The 12,603-nt window shown below is 33.3% G+C and overlaps 2 protein-coding genes across 2 annotated transcripts; both read right to left on the reverse strand.

Annotated features, from left to right (window-relative positions):
- Positions 1-1,074: 1,074 nt before the first annotated feature.
- LOC102674074 (amelogenin-like) lies at positions 1,075-3,255 on the reverse strand. Its single transcript, XM_006614661.2, has 3 exons — positions 3,103-3,255; positions 1,662-1,752; positions 1,075-1,573 (listed from the first exon to the last, which is right to left on the reverse strand). The coding sequence occupies exons 1-3, from the start codon at positions 3,115-3,117 to the stop codon at positions 1,092-1,094; spliced, it is 588 nt and encodes a 195-aa protein (XP_006614724.1). The 5' UTR covers positions 3,118-3,255; the 3' UTR covers positions 1,075-1,091.
- A 3,253-nt stretch (positions 3,256-6,508) lies between these two features.
- On the reverse strand, positions 6,509-12,044 carry LOC102673942 (bromodomain-containing protein 4-like). The gene is made up of 6 exons (XM_006614660.2): positions 11,915-12,044; positions 8,717-8,846; positions 8,120-8,374; positions 7,710-7,974; positions 7,304-7,597; positions 6,509-7,195 (listed from the first exon to the last, which is right to left on the reverse strand). The coding sequence occupies exons 1-6, from the start codon at positions 11,924-11,926 to the stop codon at positions 6,532-6,534; spliced, it is 1,620 nt and encodes a 539-aa protein (XP_006614723.1). The 5' UTR covers positions 11,927-12,044; the 3' UTR covers positions 6,509-6,531.
- Between the last annotated feature and the right edge of the window lie 559 nt (positions 12,045-12,603).

The following is a 12,603-nucleotide window of genomic DNA, read 5'->3' on the forward strand; positions in this document are numbered from 1 at the left end:
TTGCTACGCCACTGGCAGTCGGTTGATGTCACCGTGGCCGTGCTCTCCGGATAATAGAGTCCGCGACTTTAATGGACTCGCTAATCCTCTTCCCTGTTTGTCGGTGAGTCCATCCATGGGGTCGTATTCAAGGCATGCAAGGAGGTAAAAATCGGGGACACAGGGTGGTGTGACTGCGGTACAGGGCACAGTTTAGGGCTGCGCTTCTCTATCCGGAGAGAAGGGGTGGGACGGGGGAATACTGCAACGTGTGGGTTGTCGCGCGGGCATGGGGCGACGATAAAGGAGAGGGGGAGGGAGAATCTACCCTGTCGTCACGTCCCGTAACGCTGAAAAACCCGCCCCTTGTGCGGATCCATCGGTGCGATGATACCTTGATTTCTCGAGTGACGAATTGAGTGCGCTTAATGCGAAGCGGTGCGTTTAACGACGTAATTTGACGTAATACCGTACCACCTTGAACCCCTTCTGGTATGCTTGGACGAATCCAGTTCTTTCATGATGATGAGTCCGTTTGCTTGGTGGAAGGAAATATTAGTGATATAAAAATTGTTTAAAACTCAATCGATCGATTCTTATATACTTTCGAAAATATCTTTATTGTTTAAATTTAGATCAATGAAACTGTCGAAGCAATTGATTGATCGATACAATCAATTGAACTATATAAGTCTGTTTTCGAAGAATCTACAATAATCATTTGTATTTTTCTTTTTTTGTAATAATTAACATCAGAATTAACATCAATTATAATGATTAAAGTATATTAATAATTGGTTATATGTAATTTGTATTTCTGTGTAACGAGACTGGTTAATTTAATTTGATTCTTCTGATAATTGCAGCGTTTGATTAAATACAATTCATCATCTTTAATTTTATTTTACAAATTCTAACGTTTAAAATTGAACACACCGTGCTCGTTAAAAGTTGAAAAAGCTGAAAAAGTTCCCCCTCATCAAGAAACAACAATCAAATCTTCTATTTTACACTCTTTATCAAATTTTACGAATCTCGAATAACAAAAGAATGTACAATAAAACAATGAACATATACAGTTTTAAAATTTTCAAATTTTCTCAAAAATCCTATTATGCTTTTCCAGGAATCGTGTTACTCAAACTATTTTGAAATTGCAATAATTGCTGGATGTGGGGTGGCAGTTTGCTGTTGTATTGCGGAGCTGCATTATAACTAGGCTGAGGGAGGGGTTGGTATTGGGGTTGCTGAGGAAGAGGGCGGTACTGAGGTTGCTGAGGAAGAGGACGATACTGGGGTTGCTGAGGAAGAATCGGTTTCTTGTATTGACCACTGTTCACTGGAATCGATTTGTAATCCGGTTGTTGGACACCAGAGGCGAATGTCACTTGCGGTTTGTACTGAGATACCTGCGCCTGTGATAATTGCTGAGGCTGGATGGGTTGAGATGGACCCAGTTTTGGAATTGGTTGCGGTGGAACGGGCACCAATGGTGGACGGGATTGTTGCGCGTGTATCAGTTGCTGTATCTGAGGTGGTGGTGCTTGGTTCACTGTACGAAAGTGACCCGATTGCCTCTTCTCGCGGATATGGGCTGAAAATTTTTTCAACGGTATCGATAGAATATCATTCACGAATCAAATTTGGAAGAATTATGTTGAAAGTATAGGAATAAAATTTACCGATAGTTGGCTCTTGTATTTCTTGCCCCAAAAGATCACCGAACGCATCACCAGTGACGTAAATAGGTATAATTACAGCTAATATTAAAACCTGGAATTTATATAACGTTAATCAATATCTGATCAATTCAAAAATCTGATCGAACGATTTCATTACGAAATAGTAATAGCGTTTAAATAGATTTTATTTATTGAATAATAGTTCTCGTCATTTTATATTTGTTTAGTGGATACTATTGCTTGTGAAGTAGATAGATACATAATAAAAAAATCTTTTAGTTTTTAACTTTTAAATTAAACTTTTAACTTTTTAAATTATCGTCGTCTTCATCGATTTCTAAACTCGACACATCGAGACTTTCTATCTCCAATAAAATGAAACAATAAAAGCTCACTCTCTCTCTATGGTGACCTATTTAAGTAAAGTAAAACGAACGTAATGACACTGAAATAGAAACGTCTCTCTCTTTCCTCTAAATGTCATAAAGACGCGGGAACGTGTGAAAATTGCGGATAACCATGAAGGGAAAAATCGGTTCGCGTTTGAGAAAGTTGGTTAATGCAATTTACCGATCTCTCACGGTGCACACTATTGCGCACAAAACGCGCATACTTGAATAGTAGTAAAGTAGTGAATTCTCACGAAGGGAAAGGATAGAAATACTCGATATAGGCGTATATCGAGGCGTAAATACGCCTTTCGAACGTTATAGAGATGATAGATCTTTGTAAGAAATAATGTAGGTCAAATCTCGTTTAAGTAATTTCTCACGAATAGGATTAATTGAGCGTGAATTTGTAATAGATACGTAATCTTGAATAATTTGAATTAATTATTTTTATTCTTTATTTTTGAAAATAGTTCAATTTATTTCCAATTTTTAACATTTTTCCAATTGTATCGTTGACTGCAAGAATGATATTTTACACTAAATGTAAATAATGTAAACTATGAAAAGTTTAATATATTATGTAGAAAGTTAATATAAAAAGTTAATATAAATTTAATATTTAATATTTTAAATTAATTTAAAATAATTTGTATATTAATTAAAAACGTAATATTTCTTCACTTCATAAAATTAACGTAACGAGAATAACAAACTTGTAATAATTATTCAATTTTTAAATAAATAGTGACGATATAATGTATTATATTTCATTACTAAAAATTATCAAAAGTTTATCATCACTTCAAAGATATACATAATAATAAATAAAAATTGAATATGAAAAATTCAAATGACCTACAAACGATTCTCTTATTCAACCACACAATCTGTCTTCACCATCGTTTTCAAAAAAAAAAGAAAATAAAAGAAGAAAAAAACAAAAGAATAAAAATAAATAAAATAGAAGAGAAATATTCACAGAAAGAAAGAAAGAAAGAAAACAAATTATTAAATCGTCCAAGGAAGGCACAAAATCGACTTGTACTCACAGAAAGAAACTTCATGGCGAAGGTGTAAGCGATTTCGGGATGGGAGCTGAACGAAACTGGCGGCCGCGTCGCGACGCACTTCTATATGGGCGAGCGTTTCCAGGGTAAGTGGTCCGGCCAACCACTAACTTTCACGGTTGGTCGGTTTCGATTGAATATATATTTTTTTTTCTTCTCTCCGTCCAAGTCCCCCGCCCGTTCGTCACGTAACAAACGCGTCCTGTATGCACGGCATGCGACGTTTCTATCACTGTTATCCAGGAAGCTAGTCGCAGGAAAACTTGGAATTATTGGACGATTCGATTCGAAAATGATGAGTCTTGTCTGTTTAATTATTTTTTACTGGATAGAGTTTGTACATCGATGTTATAATTATTTTATTTCGAATTAACGAAAGATTTTAAACGAAGGATCATCGTGAAAATTTGTGAATAGTATTTTCTAAGAATCACTGAGTGTTTCATTGAAAGCGAAAGATTTGGAATATTGAAAATTGTCGATATAAATAATAATAAGATTCGATGGAAAAGTAGAAATAATACAGAAAATTGTTGAAGAAGAAAAATTGCACGCGTGTATGTTTGGTATTTTTTGTATATTTGTGAAAAGTATTACGGTTAACTATTTGTAAGAAAAGTATGTTATGAATGAAATAAAGTAGTTTGTGTAATAATATAAAAAAAATTTTATATAGTCTTATTATTATTTCACGTGCCATTATGCTGCATAATTCTATTCATAATTATTTTATTTCCAAGATGCGGTATTTTTATCTGTATGTATCGTTTGTTTAATAAAAATTTTAAATCACGAGAAAGTTGTTGCTACTAAATCGTAAAAGTAATTACTTTTAACTATCGAGATTAGCATTCTTCTTGTAAAACCAGTCGTGTAATAGTTTTTGCGTTTAATTTTATAACTTAAACACTTCGTGCATCAAGTATCCAATAATAATACAAATTATTGATCAAGCCTTGTTTAATAAATTGAACCTATAATCCTTCTATTCTAATGAAACATTATGACAAATTACAATAAGTAATTATTAAAATGCGATAATCAACTTGATTATTCAAAATTAAGTAAGCGAATAATTATCTTTGATTGAACTTTTCTAAAATCAAGAAAGAAATTAACTTGCTCGATCGTTTGAAATGAACTTTCTCTGTAAAAAACTTGGGTTACGCTGTCGGAACCAGCTTTTCCCGAGTGCACATTATATCAGAGGTTAATTCGAAGTTACGTGAAAGTCGTTTGATCGATTTTTCCTTTTGAATGGAAGGCTGTACGCTTTGGAATTTATCTGAATTATGATCAATCGTATTCTAAGAAATGAGGGCGAAACAAAATTCGTTCGTTGATCGAAAAAGGTATTCACGCGAATGTTGATAGCTCCCTAATTGACGAGAGATCAATTATTACTCAATCGAAATCGATTTCATTTACCAATAATTCTTTAATTCATTTATCCGTTGTTATTAGATCGTGCGTGTAATATTTTTTAAAATTTTTGTAGATAAATAATTATTATTATTACTTTTTCACAAGGAAAAAGATTTATTCAATTTTGAAAAATTATATCGAGAAATGAGATTTTCGTGTCGATAATTTTTTCTATAATTTTAATCGATTATATTTCATATTCGAGGCTAAAATTAAAATTGAAAGAAATCAAAAAATTGTTATCGACGTAAATATGGATTGAGCAAAAACACGTCCCAAGCAAAACACGTATTTCTAGTCACGTAACGGTACAGCCACCGGTTGCAGGAAGCATATGCATCGGTCACTTCCGTATTCCTAAGTCGACCGCATTAATATCTCGAACAAAGTTTCTACGAAGACATTTTATATATTCCATAAAAAAAAAATCGCGATTTAATCGATGACTGGACAAGTTGTAAAAGGAATTGACCTTAATGTATATAATTCTACATTCACCGTTCCATTTCTTCAATATGTATGTTGTCTTCAGTATGTATGTTATATTGAAGAAAGAATCTAGTAGGATGTAAAATTTCAAGAACAATGAAGAGACTAGTCTGATTTATTTCAAAGAAATTTAACAAATTACAAAATATATTTCTGAGCTGTTAAAAGTTAGTCAAGACGATTAGCTCAATTACGTTAAGTATACAGAGGAAAAGCAACGAGTGAAAGTGGATCATATACGCAAAACTCGAAATGCGATCTAGTTTTTGTCCAAGTGTTATTTCTTTAATAAATTTTATCCATATGCGTTTATATCATATATATACGATTATCTTTATCTTTAAGTTTTATGATATGTGTTATTTTTTAAAAATTTGGATTCCTAGTTCAGAATAATTAAGATCGAAATAATACATTTATGTGAAAAATATTTTATTGGAAAATTATTGAGATATAAAAACTGTAAAATGGACAAGCTGTTTATTATTAATCGAAAAAGCTCATGCATTTAGTGTTATTTCTTGTTAAAATGATATATAAATAAATCTCTATAAATAAATCTATACGACAAAGATAAAATGGCGCGTTACTTTCGTTCTTTCCTCTTTCACCGGAAGTGGAAAGTCCGATTTCCGATGTAGAAATCCATTTCAAATAACTTCCGTTACAACAGTACACTTTAAATATTCAGAGTAATGCAAATTATTATTTTGCTATTATCTTAAAACGAGAGAGAAACTTAAGTTTTTAATTACATAAAATTATTTAATGATATAATATATCGTGAATATAAACATATAATCATAATTAAAATAATATTGTGTTTCTAATTTGATAAATAGATAATCTTTTCTTTCATATTTCCGTCTAAGGAATTTTCGACAAATATAATATCTTGTAAAAAGAAGAAAAAGAATATGAATTTATGTGAAATTGATTTTTTAATAACAAAAAAAAAATATTCAAAAAGTACACTTTTCGTATCACATTTACATACGTATACAAAATAGAAAACAATATTATCCGTTTAAATAAATACTTCGACTGCTATTTAAAAGTAGCAAATATTCGACGAGTAAAAATATTCTTCGCAGTTATTTTTATTAAATCTAAATAATAGATAAGATAAACCTTGAATGAAAATGTTATTAAAAATACTGCAACCTTTAAAGTACATACGAATTAGAATTTTTTCCTACGTAGAATTACTTCTTAACAGCAAAAGCAAATGTAAACATTATTATAGTATCAAATATTTCACTTTCACGAGTAACTTAATGCATGCGAAACGAAACAAAATATATAAAGATCCTTCAAATATTTCAGTATTACGAAACAACCTCGGCGAAAGCGCATGATTTTTTTCGCAATTACACATCGTCGCGAAACGGAACAACGTGTGATCAAATAATATCCGGAACAATGGAAAACATCGTTCCAATTAATTACGGAACGATAATACGATAAATCAAGATACAAACAAACAATTACGCCCGTTTATTTTCGATTATATTGCTTCTCGGTCACAGGACGAACTCCTTGATCAGCTGTCTCGTATCCAAGCTGAGCCTGAGTATATTGCGGACTATATTGCGGTTGAGAAGCGTAAACTTGACTGTACCCGCTTGGTTGGCCTTGATACGCGTCTCTTCCTTGATCCTGATGGTAAGCTGGATCGCTCGATTGGTAAGCGGTATTCAATTGACTTTGATAGCCGCTGCTCGTCTGCCCTTGATACGGATGATTATTCACGGAAGGTTGATATTGAACTTGCGGCGGTCCAGCGGGTTGCACTGGCTGGGGCACGTACGGTTTGTCGAGGCGATAATCGATCTGATTGGCAATGATGTTGTAAGGGATTTGGGCCTGATACTTCAACAGACTTTGAATGTGACCAGGAATATTTGTGGAATATTGGGGGACCGGTTCGGCTGGTATTGGCTGTGGTCTTGGCTGTTGTCGCGATTGATGAGGCGCTTGTCTTCTCTGTCTTCTTGGATGGTGCGATGGATCTGATGACGGTGAAACTTGTACAGGAGGTGGCGCAACCGCCGGTGGCACTGTGTGCACAACAGGAGACGTTGGTTGCTGTCTAATCAAATCTTGATAGTAATTGCGAAACTGTTCCAGCTGCATCTGCGCGGATGGATCCGGATTAAATCTGAAAATTTGACGAATGCCCAGCGTTTGCCAAAATTTGTTATACTATTAAACGCTCGAACGAGAATCGATCAATTTAACAAGATTAATTTAGCAAGATAAAATTTACCTGTACTGTTCTGGAATCGAGTTGACATAAGGTGTTTGCGCCTGGTATTTCAAGAGTTGTTGAAGATGAGGAGGTAGATTGGGCGAGTATTTGATCTGTGGCTCGGCTGGTGGTTGCGGAAGTTTGCGATGCTGTTGTTGCGGTGCTTGTCGTCTGTGTCTAGTTGGACCACGTGATTTCCCGCGGTAAGCCGGACGCCGTGGTTCTGGAGGCAATTCTTCTTGGGGCTCGTACCGAGGTTCGTATTGAGGTTGCGGTTGATTCGCACCTTGTAGCGATATCAGATTTTCGTATCTGGGAAAATTTGCAATTGTAATGCTCGATACAACAAACAAATCTGAATATCCATTAATTCACGACGAGTAATAACGAGGAAAAAATGGAATTGACGAGAATTCGGCATTACCTGTACGGTTCAGGAATAATGTTCACGTATGGAAGTTGAGCTTGGAGCTGAAGAAGATGCTTGATATGAGAAGGAGCGTTATCTATAGACTTCGATTGTTGCAAGGCGACTGGTTCTGGTGGTGGCGGTGGAGGTGGCTGTCTAGGGGCAGACGCTCTTTGCCGATGCGATGCTCTTGGCGCGGTTGGAGCTGCAGCTTGAGAATATTCCTGTTGTGCTGCTGGCCGCGATTGCCGATCGTACGATCTCCAGTTTACTCTCAGTCCTTTCATACGAAATTTCGAATTAATTTTCTAGTAATTTGATGTTTGGCGGTTTCGGTTGAATTGTTGAGTTATATCTAATTCTAATTTCTACAATATTAATCTAGAAAAAAAAAGAAAGAGAAGAAAAATTATAAATTCGCTTACCAGTGGGATCGTTATATTGGAGAGATTTTGGAGCAACCGGTCTACCATCGTAGGCTCCTTGAATAATCGATTGACTATGTCCATCGGACGCTCCTTGGATATTGTATGCTCCTGCACTGGGTCCTTGCACATATCTTTCAGCTATACCCTGAGTGGCACCCTGAATTTGAAAATTGGAATGGCCATCGCTGGAACCTTGTATCTGAGCACTACCATCCGTGGCACCTTGAATACTGAAACCACTATCGTGTGCGTCTGTAGACAAATCAAACACGTTTAAATTGATATTAAAATTAAAAGAAAAATATTCATTCGATATTTTATTATTATTTTTAGAAATATTTTTTCGAAAAGATTTGATATATATAAAGAATAAATAAATTAAAAATTTTTATCGTAAAATAATTTATTCGATAGACAATAAGCTTCAATATATTTGAATTGAATTGAAAAAGTAGTTTGATATAGCTTCAACGTAACGACGTTGAACGATAAATCTGATCGTAAATTTGTATCAGTCAGAGAGATAGAAGAATAAATTACGAGATTTTTTCTCTTATGTGGAACAGTATCGGTATCTGTTATCTGTTTTTTTACCATTTTGATCCGTGTACTCGATTCCTTTCCCTTCCTCTATTCGTAAGCCCTGAGCGACTCGATTCCCGTCACTGGGTCCCTGTATCGTGAATTGTGCCAAGCACGCAGGAAGAGCTATTAATAGTAAAACCTGAAATAACAATTAATAACACTCGATTATTTAATATTTTTAAAAATATCAATTCTGTGTTAATTAATATCGAAAGATATTTCTTTAAAGACGTATCTTTGAATAACATTTCATTTTATTATTTTTGTTATGTTTTGACAATGTAATCGAGTTAAATACTCAAATGAGGAAGCGTTAAGCGTTAATATATTAAGTAATAACTCGTTAATTAAGTGTCTTTGTATTATCTAAGAAAGGATTGTATTACTCAATAAATCATCAAGAGTATATACTTTCTAATTACTATTTAAATAGCTTTTCACATAAAACAAAATAAAACTTCGCTTCTCTTTATCCAATTTCTCTTCCATCTAATTTCATAAAAACACTATTTTGCACAATTACAATTCTTTTTTTCAAAAGTGAATAACAACTCTTTTCATCGATAATATAATTTATAGGATATTAACGTATTAATGAAATAATATTCTTGCTTCATTGATGTGATAATAACAAAGGAAGAAAATAAATGTCTGGAGAGAGACATAGCTTTAAGGATCAATTGCGCAACCTGAAGTTTTAATCAAGTATTATCTAATACGGTGGAAACTTGACTCAGTGACAGTTGCGATAGCACACTGGTTCGTGTCCTGTGCATTTATATGGAATTGTATTTCGAGATCGGGGCACCGTGGCTGGAAGGGAAAGTGGTAACTTCAAGACCAGATTCTTCGTGATCAACCGAAGTTAATAACACGTTTCAGAAGCACGATGGAAACCTATCCTTAAACGTTCCCGATCCAGTTATCCTGCTAGGCATTATCCTTTCGTTCAATTTGTGCTTGATAACAATTTGTATTTTACGTTTCTTAATTCTTAATTAGATATTACATTCATTAATTATCAACGAAGAAATATTCTAATTAATTTAACGATCTCTAATCATGAATGAATAATGGAGTACAAATTTTATCAAGTGATCCTAAAATTATTAAAAATTGTGGAGTAGTAAAATATATTGGAAAAAAATTATTATATATTACAAATTAATTCTTTAGCAAATATTTTTAATAATATAATCTATTTAATTGCAAATTATTTAAGCTTGAATTGATAAGTATCTATTACCTATATATAATTCATTCAATTCCAATTTAATTCATTCGTTAAGACTAATTAAGTTAGGCGATTAAACCAAATCAATTTGTCTTTTTTATCGAGTGATTTATCTCATTCTTTGTAATGTCATTCGACACATGCATGGAAATACATGCAAATACGTTATATCATTCGATAATAAATATAAGAAAATTTAATTTGATTCACTTTAAAAAAAATTCGTATGAATTATCGATTAAATTTGGTAATTATCGATGGCTTCGATCGAATCGACGAAATTCCAATTTCTCAAGGGGAAAGTTGATTAGCAATAGCAGTTTCCGTAATCGGGAAAAGACGACGAGTATTGGTATACCTTTCCTCCGAGCATTCCACTCGAAGAGGAAAAAGAAATAAAATCTATCATGGAAACCAACACGGACTATCGAGCACAACCGTTGTAAGAATTACACGTTAGCCTATGGAAAGTGAAATATAAATTAGCTGACAAGACACGCCTGTTTCGTTTACTCTCGAAGAAAAGGGTTCTTGTCTGGCGTAATGATTTCTTGTCAGAAAATATTGATTGAGACATGGAATGTTATATGTTGTAATCCTTTTGTTCCAATTATTTACGTCTTTGTAATTTAATTCAATCAAATTCTTTGTTGAAGAAATTATATTGTAAACTTATTTGTTTTTCTGCACATTTGTATTTTTTTTATGACTTTTCATTAATAATTTTAAAATAAATATTATAAAGTAATAACTTTGCACGTATGTTTCCTATAAATTGAAAGATATTGTATCGTCATTGTTTCTGAGCAGCTATTGAAAGTAAAAGAATACTGTGTATGTTCTACACAAGTGTCCTATTTTTACTCTAATTATCAGGTAACTGTAAAAAGTTGTTGAAACTGGATAAAAGAGGTACAACTATAAGTGGATATACGAATGTCCTTACTTCTTATAGAACTTTCATTTCGCGTGTTTGTAGCTATTATAAAAAGAAAATGTAATAATTTTTCCAGAAATAAGAAGAATATCCACGAGCAAAAATACTTTGACAAATTCTCATTGCTATCAATCTTACTAATTAATAAGTAAAGCAATGATCAACAATCACTGAAAAAAAAATTATCTCGCAAATAACGATTATTATCCAATCGTATTCAACACGTTTCGTTATAATCACGTTTTGTCCGTCATATTTGTATTATGAGAGCCAATTTCTTTGTCAAATTTATTCATTCATAAATTTATCTTTAAATCGTATATACGTTCTATTTCCAGCGTAAATTTCGTAATCTCACCCAAAAACAATTTCACGATCAATTTCACGGTGTATAACGACTTTCCTTTCGAAATAATTCACCCACGATATAATTAAACCACGATGCGCGAACACGTACGCCATTTTACCGGAAACTCGTGATGTGGGACATCTCATCGCGATTAACCACACGCGACACATTTCCTTCTGCACGTTTCAATTTTTAAAGACTCCCATATTTTCATAATTTAAACCATAAAACACAAAGGATAAAAAACATAAGAAACTTAGAATAATAACGGTGAAACTAAAATTTGGTTAAATTTATTCGAAATGAAATAAAAAAGAATCGAGAAATATAATATAAATATCGTGTACAATTTAATTTTTTAGTTAGCGATTTAAACCACACACGACACATTTCGTTCCGCCATGCTCTAATTTTAACACCCATCATACCTTTCAATCTTTCTGCTCGCCAATATATTAAATCACAAACCGTAGAGAATAAACTTAGAAACGATAAACCATAATCACAGAGAACCCAGACCAAACCAGATGAATAAAAAATAAAATAAAATAAAATAAAATAAAATAAAATAAAATAAAAGAAGAATAAAAGGGAAAATTTCAATCGAAATCGAGATCGAAGAATTAATTCATTCACCGTTGTTGAGAACGACAAATTGTGAAGTTAAGAGAGGAGTGAAGTACTTACGAGGAAATTCATGGCGAGAAAGCAATGCTGGTCGATGCGTTCAAGGGTGGAGTGTATCTGAGGCGGCCGCGCGGTCACCGGAACAACTTTATAGGCGGCTACGTAAAAGGCGGCTTTCGGCGACGGGGATGTGACTTCTCGTCCCACCTCCGCCAGCCCTCCGTTTTATCTGCTACCTGGATTACCGTTCCACGGAACTGGCTTTTCAGAATTTTTTCTTTTCTTTCTTTCTTTCTTTCTTTCTTTCTTTTTTCTCTTTTTTTTTTCTCCTTCGGTTCCCATTTCGCCTCACTGGTCTCATTGCCAATGGTGGATGCTTCCTCTTGAACAAACTTACTACTGTGGCTCACTGTGGCCATAAGATATGCTGCGGTACCGGAAATGTTTTGAGAGGAGGAAGTGTTTTGATACTTAGTGGAGAGTTAATGAGAAATTAAAAGGAATCGGTATTTTTTTTAAATGAAGATAAGATTATTTTTATGTTGTGTTGGAGGTGAATAAATTTTTTGCTTTAATATTGCATTCAACCTATAATTAATGACGAGATTATTTTTAGTTATTGTAAAAAGAAATAATTTTATAACGATTATATAAAATCGTAAAAGATTGTAAAAGTGTATTAAATTATCAAACAATTATATTTATTCGCTATAAGAAAAATTATGTATCAATATTTATTTTTTTTTTTT

Source organism: Apis dorsata, unplaced genomic scaffold, assembly GCF_000469605.1.
Source record: "Apis dorsata unplaced genomic scaffold, Apis dorsata 1.3 scaffold_194, whole genome shotgun sequence".
Classification (NCBI taxonomy): Eukaryota; Metazoa; Arthropoda; class Insecta; order Hymenoptera; family Apidae; genus Apis; species Apis dorsata.

Excerpts from the sequence above, each read along its gene's own strand:
- LOC102674074 (XM_006614661.2), bottom strand. Across the intron at positions 1,574-1,661 it reads AATACAAGAGCCAACTATCG|CCCATATCCGCGAGAAGAGG; the intron begins GTAAATTTTATT and ends AAAAATTTTCAG.
- LOC102673942 (XM_006614660.2), bottom strand. Across the intron at positions 7,975-8,119 it reads CCAATATAACGATCCCACTG|GACTGAGAGTAAACTGGAGA; the intron begins GTAAGCGAATTT and ends TTCGTATGAAAG. Across the intron at positions 7,598-7,709 it reads ATTATTCCTGAACCGTACAG|ATACGAAAATCTGATATCGC; the intron begins GTAATGCCGAAT and ends AAATTTTCCCAG.